Genomic DNA, 26,788 nt, shown 5'->3' on the forward strand with positions numbered 1-26,788 from the left:
CACACACACACACACACACACACACACACACACACACACACACACACACACACACACACACACACACAGCACAGACAAGGAGTGGTCACTATAATCAATTTGACAGTCACATTAACAAATGAGCTGTCACTTTTTGTAAATGTCACGTTTACTATACAAATTGATCAATGGCGAAAACATAAAACACATTGCGGTCACCAGATAAAAAATTAGGGATCTGTGCTGTCTGGATTCTTTATATCAGATATATGTGTGATAAATGTTGTTTGATGATTACAGTCCAAAGTGGATATACAGTATGACGTAATGCTCTGTGTAATCTCTAGCAAGGCTTGAATGATTGATTGACATATTTTTGAACCTCAAACAAAGCAATATCTAATTTTAGTAGTTAAACTGGAGAGGGATTTTACCATTTGATTGGAGTAAGTGTCCAAAGCCTAAGAAGCTAAAACTATTCATCATTTCACACATAAGGAAAAAAATTGTTGGTTGGTACAGACAGATCTTAAAAGATATTACATAATAAATATACCATTTTGTACCGACATTCATATTCAACAAAGAGGAATCATATTAATGAAGCTGTTCCCTTGAATTTCCTACACACAGTGAGGGAAGCTATTTAGTTTGTATTGAAGGCTCTCTACAACTATTGATGGATTGCCATGATATTGAGGAGACAATGTTCCCCCAGGGTGAATTGTAAAAACCTGGGCAAACCCCTGATTTTAAATATCAGCAGCAAAATCAAGATTTTTTTATTTGTCCAAAACCAAATTCAGTTATTGTGACATTCCCATAAGTCTCAGCTGTACTTTACGTTGTATGTAAGTTAGTTAGTTAGTGATGTGTATCTTGCTTTGAGACCTTTAGATAGCTCTACACATTATGTTCATTTGTTTGTCCTTAAAAGAGACTGAGTCTTTCTCTAATTGTCGCTGTCATCACACAATTTGTTGTCACCACAGACTATACAGTATATAAAGGTTGCCACCATCGAGCTGCTTTGCTCTTTTGCGTTTCTCAGTACCACTTCATGATGTGATGAAACACAAAGCAACACATTGCTCGTGCCAAAGCTGATTAAAGATCCTTGACTAATTACATCTTAATTGTTGCTGGTTACTACTACAAGGCTTATATTTTAAAATAACACCAGGGAGAAAAAAGTCATGTTTCATTGCCTTCTGCGGATGAATACTGACACAAGTATCCCTCATCAACGCATCTAGGGCTGTGTAACAGTATCAAAACGTTCCAAGTCAAACACTTCCTGCACTTCATCCTTTTTGTAGCCATAACTAGAAAATAAAGGCTATTAGTATGGTCTTCATCGCAGCCCATTAAAGCAGCAGCTAATAAATAAACATTAATAATTTAAAATCTTTCAATATTAATTTGTGTAAAAATGTAGCAGTGGGGGCATTTTATGAACCCTTTCATGCCTTATTCACATAATGGGTATCAAATAAGCAATAATAAGAAAGTATCAAATGAAATATTCCATTGGTATGTTTATTACTTCAAGGGAACTGGTACGTGATAATTACCATGATAGCTTTTTAAAGGATCACGGTCCTACTGCATCAAGGTGAGAAGTTTGATCCCCGATGTCCGGAAAAACTTTCATCAGCTGATTAGTTTGTCCTTAAGTAGGAGCTTTGATTAAACAGGCTGAGGGTAAGTATGCTGTTGTTGATAACTGTGTGTGTGTGTGTGTGTGTGTGTGTGTGTGTGTGTGTGTGTGTGTGTGTGTGTGTGTGTGTGTGTGTGTGTGTGTGTGTGTGTGTGTGTGTGTGTGTGTGTGTGTGTGTGTTCACATGAGTTCAGGGAGGGGATTGTACCATTGAGGGGAAAGATGATGGGGAGGACTTCAGACGTCTGCTGAGTGCCATGGACATCCTTTGTTTCACCCCAGAGGAGCTGAACGGCATCTACAGACTGCTCTCCTCTGTCCTTCATCTGGGGAACGTCTACTTCCAGCCACACCAGGTCACACACACACACACACACACGCAAATCGGCCCCATCAATGCATTTAGTTTCACGGTTGAGTGATAATGATGATGTTGATAGATGATGGTAATAATGACTGGTGCTTTTGGGTGTGTGTCCCTGCAGGCTGAGGGTCAGGAAGTGGCGTCGGTGGTGAGCGCGCAGGAGATCAGGGTGGTAGCTGAGCTGTTGCAGGTCTCACCTGAAGGCCTGCAGAAGTCTGTCACCTTCAAACTGACAGTGAGTAGAACACAATCACACCGTCTCTGATATACCACCGAGAAAGCTGCTATAAACAATTAAAGAGATTCTAACAGATGGTTTTGCTCCCCCAGGATACAGTAAGGGAGAAGATCTTCACTCCTCTCACAGTGGAGAGTGCTGTGGATGCCAGGTGAGTGTGTCCTAATATAGTATCTGTTGAACTAAATACTATGCGCTTCTTTCTTCATGGGATAACCTGGAATAAAAGCCTATCTGGCAGTTTTGTTTCAGGCGTTTTAGTGTCCTCATTTGAAAAAAAAAAAATACCAGGAGCCTACTGAGAGAAACGTCTTTGATTTGCTCCTCCAATTTTTGGTAGAGGCATGTGAGGACAAAGGACGTCATGGCTGGGGGAGAGATTTTTCAGATGTCCTCTGTTTCCATAGGAACCGGGTTTCCTGTTTCCATAGAAACCTTATTGTGTGTTTTTCATAGAGATGCTGTTGCCAAGATCCTGTACTCGCTGCTGTTTAGTTGGCTGACAGAGCGCATCAACGGACGGGTCTACCCTCGCAACGAAGCGCTCTCCATCTCCATATTGGACATATATGGATTTGAGGTCAAGCCAAAGCGAGATCTCGCTGATTGATGTTACAGCGCTGATGCGGCTGAGCTGTTCTGTGTTAACTTCACTCCCAATTGTCTCCCCTCTTTACTCTCCAGGAGCTACAGGTGAACAGTTTTGAGCAGCTGTGCATTAACTACGCCAATGAAACCTTGCAGTTCTTCTTTAACAAGGTCATCTTCCAGGAGGAGCAGGTCAGGGAAACTACAAGTTCATATTTTTATTTAGAGTGGTCAAGGAATGAGCCGTAAAACACGGAAATAAATCAGCATTTATGCTCTGTGGTTTCATCCCATCCCAATTGGATTTCTGAAAGGGTAAAGTGGGTTGAAATGGTATAAAAGTATGTGGGTTTCAGTGTTCAAGTAAAAGTACAAGTCTTAAAGTACTCCATAACAAGCACAAGTCCTGATTTCAAACGTTTACTTAAGTAAAGGTAAAAAAGTATTAGCATCAAAAAATGGTTTAAGTCCAAAAAGTTAAAGTATTCACTCTGCACACTTGCCCATTTCAGAATAGCTAAATGTACCTTAAAATAAAAGTACTCGTTATGCAGAATGGATCCCAGTATTTTAACTTTATATATTAATATGGTTATTATATGATCCTTATGGTAGAGCATTTTACTATTGGTGTAGTTGGTAGAGTGAACCAAATATAGATACTTGAAACACTGTGTAGATTGATAGTACAGTGCTGCTTTATACCATGTCAGCATATCATGTGTTTGTACAAAGTAAGTGTAAGTGATTTCCACAGATGTCATCTCAATCTTAGATTTAATGGAAAAAACCCTTTGGCTTTTTGTCAGGGGAACTAGGGCCATGCTTATTTATGGGTTTGCTCTATTCACAATCGTCTGTTTTCCCAGTGGGGATGGATTTGATTTGCACATTAACAGACTTCTAGGTTAAAGCCAGCCTGAAACTTAGTTGAAAGTCAAAGTATAAAATAAGACACCCCAGTTTAATCACAAGACAAGTTTTAGCTGCACAAGTCATTCAGTGTGTTCACATCCAGTTAAATGATTAGGTTACCCAAAGACATCTGTCATTCAAGATAAATGGTTAATATGGAATACAAAAATGATTGTATATATTGCCTTGATTGTAACATGACTCATCTCAGAAAAGCTCTTTTAAACCCACAAGGTCATTTAATCGCACAAACTATAGTGGACACAGCAATACTTGAGCTGAAGTGAAAACTGATAACAACCAAGAAGAGTTTTTTAAACGCCAACCTGATTAACTTTTGTGCCATGTGTGTAGGAGGAGTACATGCGGGAGCAGATCCCGTGGCAGCAGCAGCCCTTCAGCCACAACCAGGCCTGTCTCGACCTCATTGCTGCAAAGCCTCATGGGATACTGCGCATACTGGACGACCAGTGTGGGTTCCCTCAGGTACATCTACACTTGTTGAATTAAACTCTCAATTTACAAAGAATAATGAATAATAGACAGAGTTGATATTGGCTGTAACTTTGCCTTATACAAACAGTCCCTAGTAAAAGCAAAGGGCATTAATTATTCATTGCTCCTTAAAAACTTTCTGTAAGTGTGCAAGCATCATATCCACTGGTATTAAGTTAGACTATATAAAAAAATGTAGGTGTAAAAGAAACAGCTGACAATAACATGATTAAAATATTTCATACCTCAATCTTGAAATTAATTGAGTTAAACATCTCACGTATTGGATTTCTCATAAACCAAAGCACTAAAGTGTAGCCTGCTCAGATCAATACAAAATGATCCCACACGCTCTCTTAATTGCCTACCTGCTGTTCATTATTCCCCGGGGCCCCTACTGTAAGACTCTCATCTTGAGATAAACGTATTATAAAGTGTCTCGGAGTGAAGTATGAACACGGTGTTACAGGAGTAACTGCATGAGGCAATCTGCTGCACACACACGGGCAACATGTGTTTGTGCTGTAGAGATGGATTTAGTTTCCGTGGCTCCCCAGCCATTAACCATCTCCAATCATCGCTAGGCAACAGACCACACCTTCCTTCAGAAGTGCCATTATCACCATGGAAACGACCCGCTGTATGCCAGGCCAAAGATGCCACTGCCAGAGTTCACCCTGAAGCACTACGCGGGGAAAGTCACGTACCAGGTACATTTCATTTATTTGTAACAATTTCATTTAAAATATGATTTATTAGCTTTTTTTCTTCTCTTCTTCCTTATCATTATCCTTTTCCTCGGTTTTCATTTGTAACAATTTAAGTGCCCTCTAGCATTAGCAACTGGATACACCTAGACAACCAGAATGCTTTCAAATTTGTCTAGTTGCCAGATCTCTGCTTTCCTCACAGCCTACTGTTCTAAGGAAAGGCGCTCTTTTTTAAATAATATTTGTTTAGAAATTAAAATTCCTTCTTCGATGCATTAATACTCCTGATCCTCCTTAGCACATGTTGCACAGGGCTGTTACACTTGTGTGTAATCACTGTTGAATTCCTGGTTCGATTTTTGTTCAATGATTTGTGGTGCAGGTGCACAAATTCTTGGATAAGAACTTCGACACAGTCCGCCAGGATGTTTTGGACCTCTTCATTCAGAGCAAGAACAGAGTGAGACGTTCAAATACACTTTATTTCCTATTCCTTACGCTCTTAGTTTTCTCTAACTTTCACATTATACCCAATTTTTCGTGATTTTCAATTACATTTCAAATATCAAAATGAATACTCATCAACAAGTGTTGTAGTGCTACAAGTATACTTCATGTATCTTCAAGTGTCCAACAACGTATTAAGTAAATATTGTCGTGTGCAGATGGTATCCAGCCTCTTCATAAAGCACTCAGAGTCTGGGTCTCAGCAGCGGTCGCAGCGGCGCAGCAGCACGGCTCGTCGTTATCAGGCCAGCACGGTCAGCGCAAAGTTTCAGAGCAGCCTGCAGGAGCTACTGGAGAAGATGGAAAGGTTTGAGTCAAAACATTGTTCCATTAAGTGTTTGAAGAAGCCGTACATATTGGGAGAATGCATTGTATTTGCTTAATCTGAGCTCAGTCCTGTGTTTTATAGATTGGGAAAGCACGGTCCTGTAGTGAGTTTCAGAACCGCTTCAATTGTGAAACCATGCAATGCTGTTTTGATTTCTTGTTCAGTTGGTTTTCCTTAGTTTCTAATCATGCATTCATTTATTCATCCATCCGTGACAGGTGTAACCCTTATTTTGTGCGATGCATCAAGTCAAACCATCGTAAGGTATATTTGCAAGTTGGATGGTGTGTGAAGGTTTGCAGTGTTTTGGTTTGTTTTGATTGAATTGTAACAGCTCATGCATATTATGTGTTTGCTAATGTATGTGTAGGAGCCATCAGTGTTTGACATGGAGCTGGTCAACACTCAGCTTCACTACTCCGGCATCATGGAGACGATCCAGATCAGGAAGGAGGGTTATCCAATCAGACTGCACTTTCACAGCTTTCTCACAAGGTTCGTTAGTCACTAATCTTCACCTTACATGTATTTGAGGATTGAAGGTACACTTCAATTGAACCACATATTGTAGAGACTCATCTCAACATCCTGTTCAGCTTTCTGAAAAAAAATCTGGTATATTATTTGACAGTTTTCACATATAAAGAATTTGTATTTGTTTTGTTATTTGTCAATAAAATAAACATTTAAAGAGAAAAATACATGAAAACAAAAGTGAGATTGCAAAATTATAGAAACATGAATAAATATGGATTAAAAAAGTATGATGGAAAATATCTACAATATACATGCATGTAAATTCAAATGAAAGAGGTGTGTCATTTTTAAAAGCCTATTTATGCAGAAATGTCCAACATTGTTCAAGGAATGTGCAATAGTTCACAGTAGGAAGTATAAAAAGACTATGAAATATACAGCGATATAATCCTCAATACGATAGATGTTAAGATGTTAATGCAGGGTGTTGTGTCTACGGGAGGCGATAAGTATTCATGTCAGTGTCGGCCCCCTACCTCTGCCACAAGCACATATTTTCTTCCACAAATTGTTTCTGTCCCTTTTAGCGCTCGAGACCTTTAAAATGTCAAATTACTTTAATTATAGGCTTTTTTTCTAGTGAGTGCACAATTCACACACCAATTTCCTCATGCTGAAATAGCCATCTGGCACATGTCAGCGCCTGCAGTAGGAAAGCTGCTGAAACCGATTGATCACAGCACCTCTGACCACCAACTGCCAAAGAAGTCTGACAAACTTTATCACAGAAAAACACATTCCTGCACTTACAGTAAATTAGATTTTCACTAAAACCACTAAATACTTACAAACTACCAACACTCAGAAGACCAATAATCCTAATTAGCCTCACACTAGGTCGCTCAGATTCACAGCCTATAAGGAACCTTTTCGGTTGACTAAAATGTGTTTTGTTGCTGCCTCAGTACACAGCAGTACTTAGCTTACTGTGCCCATGCTCCTGTCTGTTTTTCCAAACTGGGGCCCTGCTGACCACCATCTTCTGTAGATACACTGACTTACCATAAGTACCTCATAAAACCCACTTCAAACTATCTAACAATCCCTTGAACACGCATGTAGCAGCTTTGTATTTCACTTTTACATTTACTCCAGAAATAATAATCTATTGTCATTTTAAATGTGTGTGTGGGTGTGCTCAGGTATAAAGCACTGCTCTGCCTGAAGGATACTCCACCTGCAGATGGAGAAAACTGTGTCATCATGCTCCACAAGCTCGGACCGGTCAAAAACGGCTCGTATCAGCTGGGAGTCAGTAAGGTGAGCCACATACTCAGGTACATAAAGCCAAAAGAATCCTACATAACAAATAAATCCTTTGATAGAAGATGTGTTTGTGTGCTTGTTAGATTTTCCTGAAAGAGGAGCTGTATCAGCTGTTGGAAGGGAAGCGTGACCGAGTGCTGAACATTGCTGCAATGACGCTGCAGAGATACACCCGAGCATGCTTTGTCCGAAAGAACTTTGCCAAGTTACGGCGCCGTATGTTTCTGTTTGGAGCTCGCTGCAAAGGATACCTGGCCAGGTAATGTTCAGCTGAAATAAAGGGATGCTCCTTCACAACATCAAACAAGCTGCACACAGTGGCAAACTGCTCAGCTAGAAGAAAAAAAGGTTTAATCTGAAGACAATTACACACTCACATAATGCCAATTATTCTGCTTTTAAAGCCTCTGTGCTAGCGACAGATGAGGCCAAGTACCAACGCCAAGTTGAAAAGCAAGGTCACTGGTACCTCACATCTGTCAGATACTTGCGAATCTGAAGAACGCCTACATTTCTTCAAATTTGGCAAAAAAATCCACACATTTGTTGGACAAAAGTCAAGGTCACAAAGCATTTTGTTAGCCATTAGATAAGCATGAATGTGCTAATAGGAACATTTCACACAAATGTCAAGTATAATTAAATCTTGATGATGTTATGACATTTTTGAACAGTCATGGACGTAAACTGGTCTGCTGAGACATACTACCAAGAGACTGTGATTCTAGATGCCAATAAATAGAAAAAAAAGAAATAGACCTTCATTTATTTTCAATCAACCTTGGTGTCATTTCTCTGGCTTAAAACCACTCCTATCATCCGTCTATTCCTGGAGGTTGACTCTTCTGAGCTTGAGCTTTCTTTTATCGGCAGCAGTGAAATATAGTGATCGTTTCCAGCGAGCCGGGTATGTCAAAGCGTATTATCGGCGACCTGCTTTTTTTTCTCTTCATGTGAGGAGACGGGGTCGGATGATCCAGGTCTTGCTCATCCATTAAAGATGATAGATTTCTCACTCATGACCACACTGACAAAACCTGGATACGTGATGCAAATTTTGATTTTATTTGAACGTTTAGAAATGCACTGTACTGGCTTAATGATGACACTAACATGGCAATAAACACAAGGTCAAAGCTTATGGGTCAGTAATTATACTTCAGAGATCATTCATCAGACCTTGATGAATACAGGGAAATTACACATTTTTCACAGAAGCCATAACTAACTAACTATAAGTGTAATTAAGACAAATCATGCTAAATGAACTGTGCAGTGGTTGACGTCATTTTATAATTATTGCTTTGAAATAAAAAATGTCTTCCTATCAGTATCTTTAAGAGTAATCCATCTCTCATTGTTTTTGCTTTCTTGAACAGGAAACATTTTGCTCTGAGGAGAAGGTACCTCATCAGGCTCCGCTCTATCGTGCTGCTCATTGTCAACCGGCAGCGTTACATGAGGGTATGCACACGGTGTCTGTGTCTTTTACAGTATTTGAGACTGAAAAAGGAAATTACAGAATGAACAAATGTGTGAAGTGTGATGCTGTTGTCTTTCTGTCAGACAGTGCTGGAGCCTGCAAGGAAAGCAGAGGAGGTAAGTGAGGGTGTGAAATAAAGTGAAAAGTGTCTGAGAGGAGGAAGAGACACAGTTTGAGAAAAAAAAATGAAGCTGCAGCATCATTGTGTCATATCAGTGTGTGTGTATGTGTGTGTTTGCGATTTGTGTAGGATCGCATCAACAGAGAAGTGGTGAATGTCACAACGCTGCCTATCCCTGCTGAGCTGGCACTTCTGCTACAGGCGGCCTCAGGTACACATGCATACACAAACAGATGCACACACACAGATTCGCAGTCAGTCCGTTATAAATAAACTTCCATCAACACCTGGTTCCACCTTGTTTTCGGGTTGGTTCAAAAATATTTACAGATGGTGAAGAACTGCATTCTGACTGTTTGGCGGTGGTGCAGGCTCCAAAGGTTCAGGTTGACCCCCAGCTGACCCTTCCCCTGGATATCAACAACTACCTCATGACACACTACATCCGGGCCATATTTAGGGTAAGAAAAAAATACAGACTACAAATGAAACTGGCTCAAAAAAACATAAATAGTCCTCAGTGAACATTCATAATTTAAACCTGGACAATGTTGTTCAAGCTATCAATCCATGTCACTAAACGTAAACTCAATTGTGTGTGTGTGTGTGTGTGTGTGTGTGTGTGTGTGTGTGTGTTTTAGGAGCCGTTATTTGGGATGCTGACAGCCCCGCTGGAGAGTTCACTGATTCGAACGGATGAGGAGTTAAAACAAGGAGCTCTGAACGTTTTCATTCTGGTAAATATTGCATTCACATTCTGCTGGGAAACTTCAAAGTGAGCTGCTAATCAGCGTTACATCAGGGAAGTCAAACCCAGACAAATGAACATGACGTGTAGCTTAAGAAGGATTAGCCATTTGGGATGGTATTTCTATCTACAAACGTATTGAATCATGTGTTCAGTCGTTTTTAACCTTTTGAACCTGATTTTACAACCATGCTTTGTCAGTTTAAAGCTCTCTAAAACTCTGGTACTACAATTTTGGAGCGACTTCATGTAAAAAACTAATAATATGCTTGTTTTTTTTTCTGATATGCTTCATGAGTATATGTGTACAAACTGTTCTTGGAGTGAGTTATATCCATTTACTTTCAGCAGGGCTACGTGTAATGTTAAGGAAACCTATTTATTTGTGAGGTTACAGAACGTGGTTTTAAAGCCTTTGCCTTTGATAGATACTGAGATTTATGGGTGATCCAAACTTGAATGGAGCTCAGGAGAATCTTTTTGGGAACTACATCATCCAGAGAGGACTCACCAATCCAAGCCTCCGAGATGAGATCTTGGCTCAAGTGGCCAATCAGGTGAAGCCTTGTTTGTTTGTTTTGGCAATAAAAGCAAATGTTGAACTGAATATTATTATTATTATTATTATTATTATTATTATTATTATTATTATTATTATTATTATTATTATTATTATTATTATCTTTTTCTGCTTTCTTCAGGTGTGGAGGAATCCCAACATTTTGAATTCAGAGCGTGGTTGGCTCCTCCTGTCTTCCTGCCTGTCCGCATTCCTGCCTTCTCAAAGGCTGACCAAGTACTTGCTAAAGTAAGAAACCTAGTGAAAGAGTGAAATATGTTCACACTACATGGAAATGTCTACGCAACATTTATACAGTACATTTATTGCATGCTTTTCAGTGCATGCATGTGACCTTAACATATAATTTCAGTTCAATTTGAAGGTGCATAGCATCTGAAAAACTGTAAACATGAGTGCATTCATGAGGGATATATATTGTGGTTGTAGGTTTGTGGCTGATTACGGGCCGGAGGGCTACGACTGTGTGTGTCAACACCGTCTGCTTCAAGCTCTGCAGCGGTTAAATGTCGGGCCGGAGTACAGCCGTACGTATCCACCCTGCCTTCTGGAGTGGACCGCCAATCGCAAGAGAGCGCACACTGTTCTGCACATACACTGTTTCGATGGTGAGAACAAACACCCACACAACACATGTAGCCAAGAGTGGGTTTTAATTCATTTTATATTCAGGTCTAGTTGCCAAAGTTTGGATTGGATGGAAATGAGAGTGAATAAAGCAGGAAATTTAGTTTTTCCATGAATAAATAAAGTAATGATTGGTATATTATACATGTAAAACCTAATTAGTTAGTCTTCCTTTATTTGTTTACTCCCTCTAATTGACCCAGCCTCACCTTTACTATTACTTTGTCTTTTTCCTCTCCCCCTGAGCTCAGTCAGTGTGTGCACTGTCCTGCACCGAAGAGTTATCTGTCTCTCATTTCTTCCTCTCATCCAGCTAATCTGTCCGCCGGCCTCTTGGCAAGCCTACTGAGGATTAGACTACACCTGAGAGCCTCTCTGGTCCACTGGCTTTGTTTGTGTCTGTTTGTTGATGCTGGTGTCTGTGTAAGGCTTCATAGGCAGAAAGGGAGGATTGCTACCAACTTAGTTTCAGTCCTTTTTTATCAGGCTTTTTGGCTTTTCAAAAGAGAGCAAGGTGTCATGTCACATTCAGCTGTTTGTCTATATTAAGTGCTGTTTTTCTCCTGCAGGTGTGTCCTTTCTGTGTCCTCTACACTCCTGGACAACAGGCGAAGAAATGGCTAAAGACATTTTAAAACACAGGTATTAACATAAGGCCAATCAGGGCCATTGGAACTATAAAAAGAAAAATTGCAGGTTTATAGAGAGTCATAGAGATATTTTCTGAGTTATGATTTATCCCACACGTATGATACTATTATCAGAAAGTATCCTTTTTGTAAATTAAAGACTTGGATATTTTGAATATTGTATTTTATTGTGTGTGTGTGTGTGTGTGTGTGTGTGTGTGTGTGTGTGTGTGTGTGTGTGTGTGTGTGTGTGTGTGTGTGTGTGTGTGTGTGTGTGTGTGTGTGTGTGTGTGTGTGTGTGTGTGTGTGTGTGTGTGTGTACACGCAGGGGTGTGACTGAGGGCCGCCGGGGCTGGTCGGTGCTGCTGAAGGAACCGGCTCAGTGGGTGGAGCTCGAGGGCTCAGACTACGTTCTGGACTTGATGTCGGACCTGGAACTTCCTGCTGACTTCCCCAAACACAGCAGCTACTTCATCATCTCTGCACAGGAACCGACCCGAGTGCGGACCAATGCCAGCATGTGAGACACACATTCACTAAATACAGAAGAAAGTGTTATACTCGGGTGCTTTGGGGTATTGTAGTTGAGTATTTATGCTATTTTATCATTTATTCCACTCGATCCACATAGATTTAGTTATGTAACGGGTTGGTGTATTTATTCCACCGCTGCTAGGTTACAGTACTGATAAAGTAACAGTTTTTTGTTTTGTTTTACAGAAGCCTGCTGGGTGGTGGTTTTGACAAGAAGGATGATTTCATACCTTCAGCCTTGCTTGGCTATGATGGGCAAGGTAAACATTTAGGTATAAACATCTAACACATAAACAAAGACAGAAACGTACAACATATACAGACAGCAGAGGCTGAAGTGCTCTCGTCTCCTCCTCACAGACTTTGAGCCTCAGAGAGGGATGGATCGTTATCTCGACAGCCTGTTTGACCCTGTGCTGTCTGAGGGGACTGGAGTAAGTTACATTTCTTACTCACACTGACACACTTGACCTCCTTAGAGGGGATCCCTCTGTCAACCATTTACTTTTGGTTACTGCACAGGTCCTGTAATGCTCCGTTTTGCTTAGTCTTTTTTGCATTACAATGATAGGAAAGAAGACAGAAAGGTATATTTATAATACAGTAGAAACATAGTAAAGGTAATGAAAGGAAGGTGCTTCTTATCACCAAAAAAACAGAGACAGTGGTTTCTGCAAATCTGAGCTTTGAGAATAAAAAGAAAATACTGTATTGTCTACGTTTCCATATTTAAATTCTGTTATTAAGAAGGCTACATTAAACCTATCAAATTGTCTGATTGGTCACACTTTTGTTTTCAAGGTAGTATAGTAGGTAGGTTTTCTAGTATGGCCTTTGTACTTACAACTTCTAAACTTTGTAACTCTTAGTCTTACACTTACTCTTAGATCAGCCCCATTCCCTAATATCATTTAAGACTCAACCAAGAACCTACCATGACAGTTTAGCATTTGTGTCCACCAATATTAAGCCTTGCATTTTAGTTTCATCAATGTTCTTACCACTTATTATTGTTTATTATTTACTTTTTTACTGTCTACTTTATTTTTCATTTTTTAAATATGCTCTAAATATAAACTAAACATAAAACTATCCTAGCAGATTTCCAGAGATAGATAGAATCGGAGGATGAAACCCTCTTTATTAGTCACATGCATGCACACAGCAGAGCACACACAGTGAAATTAGTCCTCTGCATTTAACCCATCCTAGTACTAGGAGCAGTGGGCAGCTATCGTGCAGCGCCCGGGGAGCAATGGGGAGGGGGGATTGGAGGTGTCCGGTGCCTTGCTCAAGGGCACCACAGCAGGGCCTAGGAGGTGAACTGGGACCTCTCCAAGTAGCAGTCCACTTTCCATATTTCAAGTCTGTTCGGGGACTTGAACCGGCGACCTTACGATTCCCAGTCCAAGCCCCTACTGACTGAGCCACTGCTGGAGATGCAGTGTTCTGTTACAGTTCTCTGCTCAGTTTAGGCAGCAGTGAAACTTCTTAGCCTTTTCATTTGTAAAGCATTACCCACCACACAAGTTAAAACGCACCACGTCGTGAAAATTACACTTGTAGTACGATCTGATTGTCTTTGATTGAGTTAAATCTGCTCGTGCTAAGTTTGGTCAATGGTGCAGTGATGCTGGCCATGTTGGATCTATCAGTCTTCGGCAGCGACGTGCTGAATGTTTGCCGTGCTATCGGATGTGGCTGACAGGAATTAGCATGTATCAGATGTGTTCTACAGACCTCTCCCGCCCAGCAACCTATTACGTTACCCAGTTACCGTAACTGTCACAGGGACTAGATCGCCACGGTGATTTCCCACCCAGGCAACACAAGGATCTGCTTACGAGGAACTGACACTCTGGCAAATGAAGAGCTTACTATTTAATGAGACATGGCCCACAGACACACACTGCTGTGGATGTATGGGTCAGCGGCTGATTTCTGATGGTCCGGCTGCTCACATACAAGGGGATTTCTCTGATCCGACATTCAAAAGCTGTGTTTTATCTCCCTGTATGTCTCTATTGCACTACTATTGACATCGACATCGACATCTTACAAGTTGAAGGCATTTTCCATCAGAATATCTATCTGCTACTATTTGATACATCAACTAGATCTTAATGTTTCTTTGTTTGCTCCTTCACAGCAGTTTAAATCAGCTTGGATTTCCCCCAGTTAAAATAAAGGAGACCACAGACTCTGCAAAAAATAGGAAAATAAATGTCATAGTATATTTAACTCTTCTAATTCCATGATTTGTTCTCGCCTCCTCCGTAGCCAGAAACCTCCTCTGAATATATATTTTCAGTGATCTGTTAGTGAGATTTTTTTGGAGCATACTGAACACACAGATCAGTTGTGGAGGAGTGAATTCTGCTGCCGGGGAGGATTGGTTTTGACACTTTTTGTCAACGTTGAGGGTTTTTATTGAAATCCATTATTACTGCAGTAGCAAACTATACACCTGTCAAAGACGTAGAGCTCGTTATATGAAATGTTAAAGGTGCCATAGAATGCATATCTGGTATTTTAAATTGTTCTCTGATGTCTACAAAGAAGATATATAACTTTCGTTGATACAAGAAATGTCCAGATACGGTTTTACAGGCCCATTTACATCTCTATGATTTGGTCCTATGAATCAAGCTGAATTGCCTTATTTGGGGCGCTCATTTAAATAATTAGGACGAGCTCTGCTCTGATTGGCTGGATTACAAGGAGCAATCCATGGCTGCCTCAGAGCCCACAGAAGTAAGTGAAGTTAGCGGAACTGTGAGAGACGAACCATGGAGGATATTGGCATCCAACCTTACATGTTTGAGCCTTTATTGGAGGAGAAAACCGATCAATTTAAATAACATCCAGTTGGTCGGAGATTGGAGAGCAACGTTACGGAGTGGTAAGTGTTAGCATTAGTGTTTCCAGCAACTGGTGTATGCAAATGTTGGGGCTGGACTACCGTGTGTGACGTAACACACAGGGATTGTTTTCATTTGCTTGTTTTACCGCTGTGATATGCATATTCATGATTTGCACATGAAAGAGGAAACAATGGTGTTTGAGGTTCAAGGTATGTCAGTTCAATGTACTGAACACTCCTTATTCAACTATGCCAAGGTAAATACAGTTTTCCATTCTATGGCACCTTTAATACAATACCAGAGTTACATGTTACTTTACCTAAATGGATTAACAAAACCAAATGTAATTGTTTATCAGGAACTATCTGATCAAAGACAAAACAGCAGGATACAGTACAACCTGGCAGCTTTTGATACTGGATACTACTGTACATAGTGAAGTCAATTCAGATTTAAGAAATTAATCAAACTTTATTTGTAAAGCAGCTTTCATATATTTGACAGCAGTTCAAGGTGCTTCACAGATGACTGACAATATTAATGTATATGAACCATTCTCAATCAAAAGCCATCATATAAGCGGATACTTACATACCAGCTAATATACTGCACCTTGTTCGTCCATGTTGTAATCTGATTCTTACTTATAATTTCTGTCTGTCTGTCTGTCTGTCTGTCTGTCTGTCTGTCTGTCTGTCTGTCTGTCTGTCTGTCTGTCTGTCTGTCTGTCTGTCTGTCTCTCTGTCTGTCTCTCTGTCTCTTTGTCTCTCTGTCCTCATAGGAAGCAGAATCAGCTGCAGGATTGTCCAGCAGGATGAAGGGGGCCGGTGGAGTTGGAGGCGGATGGCAACAGCAAGGGCATTCAACCGGCCCCCCACCTCCACCTGGAGGTCAGTGGTAAAACACAGACTCTCTCCCAAATCACTCCCTTGTTCCCTCATTCACTCTTCACTTGATGTTTACTTTTTTGCAGTAATAATTGGGTATTTTAACTGAAGTAATATGTTTGTTTCAAATACTTTTGTTCCAGTATAAAGACAGAGCAATGATGAGACGGCACCAGCATCTTAAATCACTGGGGTTTGCAATATTGTTGAAAAGTAATTCAGATTTACAGAACCTTTCTTTATGTACATTAGCAAAAAAGAGGACACAACAAATAAGCAGTTCCATTTCCTTCGCTTCACACGCCATATGTCAGGGTAACTTACTTGAGTTTAGATGAACAATAAAGACAACATGGTTATAGTTTGCTTTGACTACAATACGACTAAAATGTCCCGACTTTTAGTTAAATAAAACTAAAGTCTAAAAACTACAATAAAAATGAAGAAGGTGATTTGAACACTTCTCTTTAGTAGTAAATCATGTTGCTACTGACCGGTATAGTGCCGCATAACTTGAATTTATCCATCATATTTGTATTGTGGAAAGTAGTGTTCATGCTGTGAGCAGTAAGTAGTGTTCGTGCTGTGCACCATGTCTTCAAGAATGTTTTAGAGCTTTCTACATAGCTTCAATTTTACACTTAATCCAGACACTCAAATAAAACAGCAAGTAGATTGGAGTCCTTTTGTACTTAGCCATAGACAGACCATAACACACTGAAAGAACCTCAAACTCAGCAAGTGTAATAAAGAAAAATACACTATTAAAATATGTTGTGTGTTTGTGTGTCCCCAGCTGTGAGAGTCCTTCCTGTGGGAGGCGTGATGTCACCTCCTGTCGCTGCCGTGGCACCTGTAACACCTGGTTCGTATCAAGCGTGAAGAAAAATACTAGAAAAAAAAACCTCATTACACATCATTTTTCATCCCTCCTTCCTGTTTACTGTGTTTCTCCTCCTCTCTTCTCCAGATGCCCAGCAGGCTGTTTTGTCCCGGCAGCAGCAGGCAATGGTGAACCAGCAGGCCATCCTCATGGTAAACCCTCCGTCTGGATCTGCGTCTGTTTATCTCTTACAGTTCTTGTTTTGGAGTTAATGCGTCTTGTTTTTCAGGCCCAGCAGATGACCATGCAGGCCATGGCCATAGTCGGCAGCCCAGTGACAAGCCCCCCTACCTCCCCCATCACAAGCCCCCCCATGAGCCCTATACTCACACACCCTACCAGCCCGTATGCACCTACCAGCCCCTACGGCTCCATACCCCAGAGTCCATATGCTAACATCCCACCCAGCCCCTACGCTAACTTCACTCCCACCCCTTATGCTGCAGCAGACATCCAGCCCAGGCAACCCTACTCCCCCCCTGGTAGACATGAACAAACTCCATCACACCCTCATGCTCAGTCTCGACCCGAAGCTCGGCCTCAGCCCCAGAGAGGCTCTTCCAAAACTGAGCCGACACAGCCTCAGGCTAACGCTGCTTCACGGGTCAGTAACTCTGAGAGATGTGCGGTAACAGTCCAAACTGACGCGTTACATAATGATTCAGTCGTTTTTAATTTGTGAAAGATGTTATTCTTGCTGTTGTTGTAAAGTCTAACAACAAGCTACAGTCCCTTAGGACAAATTGTATCCTCAAAACAAGATGCAGTTTCCTTAAAAGGATAGAGTGAGAGATTTGTTTGAAATAAAATAAAGAACTGTAGGGAGGGATGATGAAAAGGAAAGCAAGTGTATTTGAAAATGAAATGAAAATATGTACAACCTTTATTTAATCATTGATATCAACCACTCTAGTGTCTGAGAGGCATGCTGAGGCTAAAGAAAAACACAAACAGAGACTAAACAAAACAACAAATACAGAACCAGACAAACAGAATGACTTACAGCATCTGTCACAGACCTAACTGAGAAGAAGTGAAAAGATAAAAATCAGTGGGATGGGAAAACTCCCAATAAAAATCTCAAAACAAATGACAAACTAGATTGAGGGTGGTGCTGATGTGGCTCTTTCAGTATGGTGCAACGTTTGAATATGTTGGTCAGTGTCTGCAGAATTAAAGGTCTGCTGATTATATTTTAATAATTGATAATTATATTTTATGTAGGGCAAAACTAAAGGATTATTTTATATTTTTCTCTCACATGAATCTTCGTATGGATTTGAATCAGATCAGTATTTTTACATTTTCACATACAAGACATTTGCTTGGGTGAATTGGTGCATAGACAAGAAGAACAACAGAACTTTTTTACCATTAAAATATTGAAAATAAATACAATTCAAAGTGGAAAGAGCTGGGCAGAATTTCTGGAGAAAAGGTTCACAGTATTAAGAATAAAAAATGTGCAAAATATAGAGAAAATGCAACCTCACAGACAAATTCAAAACACTGCAACCAACCTTGAACCAATGATGTCAACAAAATAAAATAAAACATACCAAATTGCTGTTTATATATTTCTACTATATGTAGCAAAAGAGATGTGCTGCATTTATACAGTCCCTTTTCTACCATTTGTTTTGCTCTGACATGGTCCTGGCGGAAAAGCAATCTAAAAGGACAAGAGGTAACGTCCGCAAAGCCTCAAACCCTCTTTCCCCTCCGTGTGACTTTTTTTTGTTCAGGTTCAGTCAGGTAAGGACAGTGTCTCTCGGAGGAAGGCTCCAGGCATCCCCATAAACAAGGACCAACCAGTCAGGAGGTTTGGTAAGAGAGTGAGAGACAGAGAAACATGAGAGAGTCAGCAGGAGAGAAAGTCCCTTTAGTACCTTAAATCGTTTTCCCATCAGAGCATCTCTCCTTCTTGCCTGAAGTCTTTTCCACTTTTTGTTGTTGTGTGTTTGTTTTAGCCCCAGTGGTGACGACTCCTCCACCGCCTGCTGGAGAGGTGGTGAAGTACTCAACAGGTCGCACCACAGAGCACATAGTCCCCAGTCAAGATGTCCAAGGTGTCTGAATTTAAAAGCTTATGTTTGACTAAATGACTGAAAGATGATCATTTAGTTGATACACCTATTAATTTCTTGATTTCCAGACACACTGGTTGATATTTAGATTTGAAAAAAAAAACATTTAAACTTTAATCTGCATCATTAACATGTTTATATTGGTTTTTAAAGCAATAATCAAAAGATACAACTCCCCACCTCCATCGGATGAAATGTTGCTACAAGAAAAGAGGTGAGGTCCTACACACACACACACACACACACACACACGCAGATTTGTAATTGTATGTATAGCACAGCAGTTGATGCTTTCTTCAGTCAAAGATTTAAATAATACCATGGCTACAAGAGATGACCTACAGATACTACGTGGGATGTTAATGCTCACAGTGAGCACACACAGCATCAGGACTATTGTATTAACACACAGTAACAAACACATATTAAACAATACACACTGCAGTGTATTTGAAAACTGCAAACTTTAATATGTGCTGTTGACACTGTGTGTGTTAAAGGAGAGCAGAGGGGAAGTTTAGGAAGAAGCAAACACCTCGTGATGAAGCTTTACAGATCCTCAAACCTCAGATGGAAAACCCTCCGGCTCCACAGGTACAAACACACACATTCACACACACACACACACACACACACACAATATGCAGCATGCTGGCAGTGAAATCAGTCATGCAGGGGAACATTTCTGTGTCTGTCCAGCCCAAACGTCCTGCTGCCCCCTCACCATCTGTGTCTGCAATTAAAGAGGCGGGATTTAAACCCACCAAGAGCATGAAGACAAGAGCACCTCAACGTCCTCTCCCCCTTCCTCCTCCAGGTACTCACTCAAGTACACCATCATCCACTTATTTACTACAGACAAGACTACATTACTTTTCAGAGTTATAGGTACCTGTGTGAATGCTTGAGTCATGTATATTCAATTAAAAAGTAAGCCTTTATTGTAATTGTACAGAATATAAAGCCAACATTTCAGGTTCTAACAGTAAATAAAAATAAATACCACATCATTTTACACTAGAATAAGAACACTGATTGAGGTATAATTATATGTTAGTATTGCACTAGTATTAATGTTATTATTGCACTACAATTAATGTAATAAGTGCCAGTAGCATTGTTCAGTCCTGTTATTGCATGTGAGGCAGGAAGGCTAAGCCACATCCCATAATATGCAGTTTAAGTGAGTTAGCCTCTTTAATTAAATCAACTTTATTTAATGAAAGTAACTTGTGGGTGCATGCCTCCATTTATGTGAATAAATATGCAAAGAAAATTAACTTACATGAGTTGTGCAGCATTTGAATGTAAACCTTATAAAGGAAGCTTCAAACTATCCGGTACAGACTTAAGTATTTATCGGCACACTTAGTAAAGATATTTAAAAATAAGGACATCAAATTGGGTGAAACTAACAAGTTAAGCGATCTATTTTGTGCAGTTTCTCGGGAGCTTCCAGTAGAGACTGAGACCATGCAGACACAACTTCATCAGAGAACCAATGACGAGCACTACACCTACACCAACGTTCCCTGGAGACTGTACCTCAGGAAGGAGGTGTGTATGCAAGTACTGTACACAAATATCACAAATAACTGTCAAAACGTCTGTATTTTTACTATTGTAAGTATTTCACTTCCTTTACAGGTTTTTTATCCCAAAGACAGCTTCAACAATCCTCTGGTGCTGGATCTCATTTTCAAACAGGTAACAGTTGAATTAATGCAGAGTGAATGAAAGGGGCTCCAGCAGAAAAATGCATCTGTTTTAATCTACATGTAGTCAAATACTATTCTTTCTTTTTCTTTACCCCTCACCAATTGTGTTCCAGATGTTGACCTGACAACACAGAAATCCTAGAAAGATCAAAGTAGTTTATTTCTAACATCACCTTTCATCTACTCTGTTGTTTCGTGCAGATAGTGAACGACACTCTGTCAGAGGCCTGTGTTCGCATCACGCGGGATGAAAGGCAGAAAATGAAAGCCCTTTTCGGTAATCCGTCTGTGCTTCCTGCAGACATTTCTTTAGACCTTATTCCTCTAACACATCTATGTGTTGACATTCATGTGTGTCTGTTTGTGTGAATGACAGCTAAACACGGGGTTGAACAGAATATGGATCCTGTGGAGGAGTACGTAAAGAAAACAATCGTCACGGCTGCCAGGGAAACCTGGGAAATTTACTTCTCCCGTCTGTTCCCTGCATCGGTAAGGATGGTAATCCTGAGACAAAAATAATCACTGATTGTGTTTGTGTGAGTTTTTATTGATCCTGTGTGTGTGTGTGCATGTGCGTGTGTGTGCAGGGTAGTGTGGGTACAGGTGTGCAGGTGTTGTCTGTGTCCCATAGCGGTATAAAGCTGTTGAAGACTGTAAAAAGCAGCGCTGCAGCTCCAGACTACTTCAGAGTCTTACGACCATACACGTATGTTCTGTTTTTTATTTCTTTGTTTACCAAGTCTTATTGACCTTTGTTTAATTTTGTTTGATATTCCAGGTATGTGTGTTTAAACCAAGTTTCAGGTTTCACAGAAGATATACCAAATTGCCTCTGATAGTCTTTACTTTTTCTTATTTTCAAACTATTTAGATTTGGCTTTTCCAGGCTATATAATAACCTTACAGTATGTTGCTATATCTTGTTAACGTAATTTGTTTACTGTAAAGGAAGGTGAAAATGATCAACATGTCTAGTATAATGTAAATGAATTTGGGAATTAAATAAAGAATGATTGTTTTTGGTCTTAAAGAAAGTAAAAGAAAAAGGTTTTTTGCATCACTTATAATTTCTACTGATTCTGTAGCATTGTTCTACAGTATAACAGTTGGAAGTGTATGCTGTAATTCTTTCGAAATTCATAATCATGTTACATTCTGCATCCTATTTTTGCAGCTATGCAGACATCCTGTTTGTTACCATCCCCTCTGAGAACATGCTGGAGTTTAATCTGACCAATGAGAAACTGATCCTGTTCTCAGCCAAGGCTCCACAAGTCAAACATCTCATAGACACCTTCATCAATGAGATCAAAAAGGTACAGACACACACAAACACAAGCCCATCATAGTTGAAGATATAGGGGATATAGTAGCTATTTAACATGGTTGTATTGTTTGTATTGAAGAGTTTACAGTGACAATACAGAGTATGCATTTGTGTGTTTTTTACATGCAGGACTCAGACTATGTGATCGCAGAGCGAAACTTTGTGACAGACGATCGTTTGATGCTTAGTTTTCACAAAGGTGACGTCATCAGGCTGCAGGTTATGGACGGGCTGGAGAAGGGTGAGACACTCTGCTACATGTATTAGAATATTGTTATCTTAAGTGAATCTATGATCCGAATATTTGTGTGTTTGTTCGTGTGTGTATCCCCCAGGTTACAGCTACGGCTGTGTGGTGAGGAAGAAGGTGGTGTTTTTGGAGGAGCTGAAAAGAGACACTCAAGACTTTGGTGAGTGTTCATAAATACCTTTATTTTAGTCTAAAAGAAAAGCAGATTTATAAGCTTCACTTTCTTGCATTTGACAACCACATGTTAGTGTCATGGCGAAGGATAAATAATAAACAAGGAATCAATTCACACAGACAGCTTTGATGGATTAACTATCCTGGACTGTCCCCTGGAGGTGTGATGGTATCATAAACCCTGGAGAAATAGGTGCGGTGACAGCACACTATAAATGCAGTGTTGTTTCAGTTTCTTTTTTCAGAGCGAAGACCGTGATGCAATTTGAAAAATATTGATTTATTTCCTGAGGACACAAAACCTGAAATAAGATCACTGATGAGGAGCAGTCATATTTTACATCGCTTCACAGATAACTGATAGGACAAACTCAGTGTGTGCCCTCACATAGATTTTTGTCATTTTTCCTGCATTTATTTTTCCTTTGGACTCTGACATATTGACTTCAAAACCGACCTTTAAAGCCTTTCTCGTAACACACCACAGCCAGGTTTCCATACAGAGATATTTACTGGTCTTTATTCAGGTAAAATCCCTACATTTTGAAAGGTATGAAGTGTAATCACATCAAAGGAGAATTCAGATATTGTCAATACTGGTGTATTGCAACATCAATAATCTATTCAATCTGGTATTTTTCTTTTAATAACTGAACATAGAAGTTAAATGTGTCAGTTGTATGTATATTTATGTGTGTATACGGTGAAAGCAATAGATATCTGGAGTCACATACCTTGCATGTGCTCACACTACCTTTCGGAGATTAACCTTTAGGGTTTAGGTTTTAGGGTTAACAAAATATACTGTTTATATGATTAGGTGAATGTGTTGGGTTCAGGCATGTAGGGGTTAAGGTTGGTCCTCTGCATTTAACCCATCCTAGTACTAGGAGCAGTGGGCAGCTATTGTGCAGCGCCCAGGGAGCAATGGGGAGGGGGGATTGGAGGTGTCCGGTGCCTTGCTCAAGGGCACCACAGCAGGGCATACAACTGTGAATCTGGGACCTCTCCAAGTAGCAGTCCACTTTCCATATTTTTTCAAGTCTGTTCGGGGACTTGAACCGGCGATTCCCAGTCCAAGCCCCTACTTACTGAGCCACTGCTGGTGTATAGTATCTATAATTAGAACTAAAGCTGCAGTCTGTGCCAGGTTATCAGCAAGGCCAGGAGGGAGAGTTAAGTTTGGTAAATAAGAGAGAAAAGCATGCAGATACAGATCTGACTTGTGTAAATGAAAGGCTGACCTGCTGTTAGAGGAAAAGCAGATAGTGATCAGGACTGCTGCAGAAAGGAGCCTGGTTCAGTGTCACAAAGCACTCAGGACTGTTTGCTTTTAATGATTGGGTTTAATCCCTCGGCTCTCTTTCTGTCTGTGTGTCCTTGTGTGTGTGTCAGGTTGGAAGTTTGGTGCCGTGTTTGGCCGCTCTGGTTCTTTCCCTGCCGAGTGTGTCCATGCCGTTGCTCCTCCTGACTTCCTGTCGCTGCCGCTGGACCGCAAGTCTGAGCCCCGAGGAGGAGCAGGCCAGTTCAATGTGTCATCAGCCGTTGCCATTGCCGTGGCGTCCACCATGGCTGCACATGAGATAGATCAAACGATTGAGGTACACAGACACACACACAGTTGTTTGTTGCACACACAGTATGTTTTTTTTCTGTCTGCAACGCTGATCTGGATGTTTTTCACTGTCATTGTCTGATTTTCAGAAGGTCTCCCTTGATGGCTTTGCTGAAGGAGATCTGGATGAGAGGGCGCTGCAGGACAGTAAATATGACATGTTGGAGTTCGCCAAGAAGTACTTCAGACAGGGAAACAACATGAAAGGGTGAGACCCAGAAGAAAAAATGTGCACACGCACTGAAATCCTCACAAACACACAGAATAACCTCAGACAGAGAGGGTCTCAGCTCTCTACAGTGGTGGAATGTGGCCTTTTTCTCAAGTCCTGCACTTAAGTTTACTTCTGAAGTACTAGGTATAGGTACTACTACTAACAGCATTACAAAGCTCAACCTTAAGCAAAAGTGCTGTTTGCATCTCAATTCATTAACAACAATGATTAAACAATGAAATACTAAAACATTAACAGTCACCACTCGGCATGATAAGTATTATTATTATTATTTAAATTCAAACTTCTTATCGGTTTGAACATTTATTGAATCTTTTGTTTCAATACAGGACTTTTTTTTTAGCATGGTATTGTTACTTTTGTTTATTTTAACCTTTTTAATCTGCATGTCTGATTTATGTTTCCAGAGATTCCCTGAAGGGCAAAAGCAAGAACAGAGACTCCAGAGAGCCAACTGAAATGATTAAGTTCTCCAAGGTGCTTTTCTTCTTACTAAAACTCAAAGCATGTTAGCACTCATGTTTTCGTAATGTATGTGTTTTTTGGTGTGTTGAATTGTGTACAGTACGTCACACTTTTCCTGTATTATTTCATCTTAACAGACTCCTCTGACTGAGTCTCTGATAGAGTTTACGGACATGGCCATGAACAGGGTGGCAGCTGATCTCTTCCTGTGTAAGCTCTCACCTTCTCTCCTCTAATTACATCCTCTTATTTCATTACTCTTATTACACCTGATTCATCCTTTGTCAAAATGAGATGTTCCTGTATCGGATTTACTCGAGTGCTGGATTTCTCTGGAATCTGCTATTGGAGACTTAAATATTGTTGACCTGCGTGTGTCTCTGTGTAGCTGTGATGCGTTTCATGGGTGATGCTCCCTCAAGAGGATCAACAGAACAGGAAGTGGTCACTACTTTCCTCAAGGTAAATACACTCTTCTTTTTCTTCAGCTAATATTTTAATTTTGTATTAGTTTATTTATTTTATTTAGATTTATCTTTACTCATACAGATTGATGAAACTTTAAATATTTAGCTTTAGTTTGTTTTTGTTCGGGGTAGGTTATATATAGCTAAACATACACAGAAATGATAAAATATATTAAAATGTATATATATATAATTTTTATAAGATGTTTAAATCTTTACATGTTAATCAATATGAGCTCTTTTTCACTATCACACTGGAAACTTCTGCATTTAGGCTAAGCTTAGCCTTAATGCATTTAAATGAATCTGAAAAGCTTGGTTAAATGACATTTGATCGACTACAATATTTAAATGTATTTGTATGTATTTTCTTAGTTACGGTATGTGAGAAACTCCATGTGAAAAACGGCAGTGACTAATTGTGAAGCAACTGCTGCATAGCGCCATCTCCTGGAGTGTGAAGTCAATTTCTGGTTCTCAAATTCAAGAGGTTACAGAAATTGATTCTGTCGACTTTTTTGTGACGCATTACAGCTAGAAAACTGAGAATTACCTGAAATTAATGTCTTCTTATTTATTTTGAACCATGCAACGTATTTTTTTATCCAAAGGATATCGTTTTGTTTTGTTCTAATATTTTTCCAGTTTAATTTTAGTTTGACGATAATAACCCTGCTGTGTGTGTGTGTGTGTGTGTGTGTGTGTGTGTGTGTGTGTGTGTGTGTGTGTGTGTGTGTGTGTGTGTGTGTGTGTGTGTGTGTGTGTGTGTGTGTGTGTGTGTGTGTGTGTGTGTGTGTGTGTGTGTGCTCCCCTCAGCTCATAGGAGAGTTCACATTGATGCGGGATGAGGCTTATTGCCAACTCCTCAAACAGCTTACGGCTAACACCAGCTCCAAACCGTGAGTTTCCCACATCAGCAGCATACACACATAAACCAACCCACACACCATGCTCCTCTTTCTTCACCGAGCGTGTAATCGTGTGTGTGTGTGTACCCTCATCTCGTTCAGTGATAGTTGCCAACGAGGCTGGAGGCTGCTGTACATCCTGACCGCTTTCCATCGCTGCTCAGAGGTTCTCAAGCCCTTCTTGCTGAAGAACCTGCAGCAGGCGTCCCTCAGCGCAGGGGCGCAGTATCAGGGTAAAACACACACACACACACACACACACACACACACACACACACACACACACACACACACACACACACACACACACATACACACACACACACACACACACACATTACATACACACAAATTACCACAAACAGCAGGATGTAATGTTTTCTGTTATATGTTAGGCATTGCTAAGGCATGTGAGCAGAACCTGAAGAAGACGTTTCAGTACGGTGGGCGAGTCGCTCCTCCAAACAGCATGGAGCTGAAGGCAGTGATGGTCAGAACCTCCTTTGTTTACCTGCAGTGATGTTAACATGTGTCACTATTTTAGCTGACATATATTGAATATACAGGTCACTCTCCTCATTGTACCTCCTCGAGTA

General features: G+C 40.3%; 1 protein-coding gene across 1 annotated transcript in view; it reads left to right on the forward strand.

The window, feature by feature from the left end:
- Positions 1-26,788, forward strand: part of myo15ab (myosin XVAb) — a 38,853-nt gene that overhangs the window by 6,629 nt on the left and 5,436 nt on the right. The window contains 49 exon segments of the mRNA XM_063883361.1: positions 1,834-1,995; positions 2,125-2,238; positions 2,334-2,392; positions 2,698-2,821; positions 2,926-3,021; positions 4,099-4,230; positions 4,824-4,949; positions 5,332-5,409; positions 5,615-5,763; positions 6,003-6,048; positions 6,155-6,279; positions 7,464-7,581; positions 7,671-7,846; positions 8,967-9,051; positions 9,321-9,402; positions 9,522-9,652; positions 9,833-9,928; positions 10,368-10,496; positions 10,641-10,747; positions 10,949-11,127; positions 11,716-11,788; positions 12,104-12,295; positions 12,496-12,569; positions 12,613-12,743; positions 15,955-16,063; positions 16,857-16,925; positions 17,031-17,095; positions 17,173-17,535; positions 18,689-18,770; positions 18,914-19,012; positions 19,184-19,244; positions 19,531-19,624; positions 19,730-19,847; positions 20,472-20,587; positions 20,678-20,737; positions 20,950-21,025; positions 21,125-21,240; positions 21,339-21,457; positions 21,926-22,067; positions 22,208-22,319; positions 22,414-22,488; positions 23,898-24,103; positions 24,210-24,325; positions 24,760-24,829; positions 24,955-25,027; positions 25,206-25,279; positions 26,101-26,183; positions 26,295-26,425; positions 26,588-26,682. Coding sequence (XP_063739431.1) covers positions 1,834-1,995; positions 2,125-2,238; positions 2,334-2,392; positions 2,698-2,821; positions 2,926-3,021; positions 4,099-4,230; positions 4,824-4,949; positions 5,332-5,409; positions 5,615-5,763; positions 6,003-6,048; positions 6,155-6,279; positions 7,464-7,581; positions 7,671-7,846; positions 8,967-9,051; positions 9,321-9,402; positions 9,522-9,652; positions 9,833-9,928; positions 10,368-10,496; positions 10,641-10,747; positions 10,949-11,127; positions 11,716-11,788; positions 12,104-12,295; positions 12,496-12,569; positions 12,613-12,743; positions 15,955-16,063; positions 16,857-16,925; positions 17,031-17,095; positions 17,173-17,535; positions 18,689-18,770; positions 18,914-19,012; positions 19,184-19,244; positions 19,531-19,624; positions 19,730-19,847; positions 20,472-20,587; positions 20,678-20,737; positions 20,950-21,025; positions 21,125-21,240; positions 21,339-21,457; positions 21,926-22,067; positions 22,208-22,319; positions 22,414-22,488; positions 23,898-24,103; positions 24,210-24,325; positions 24,760-24,829; positions 24,955-25,027; positions 25,206-25,279; positions 26,101-26,183; positions 26,295-26,425; positions 26,588-26,682 — 5,508 coding nt within the window.

Source organism: Eleginops maclovinus, chromosome 5, assembly GCF_036324505.1.
Source record: "Eleginops maclovinus isolate JMC-PN-2008 ecotype Puerto Natales chromosome 5, JC_Emac_rtc_rv5, whole genome shotgun sequence".
NCBI lineage: Eukaryota > Metazoa > Chordata > Actinopteri > Perciformes > Eleginopidae > Eleginops > Eleginops maclovinus.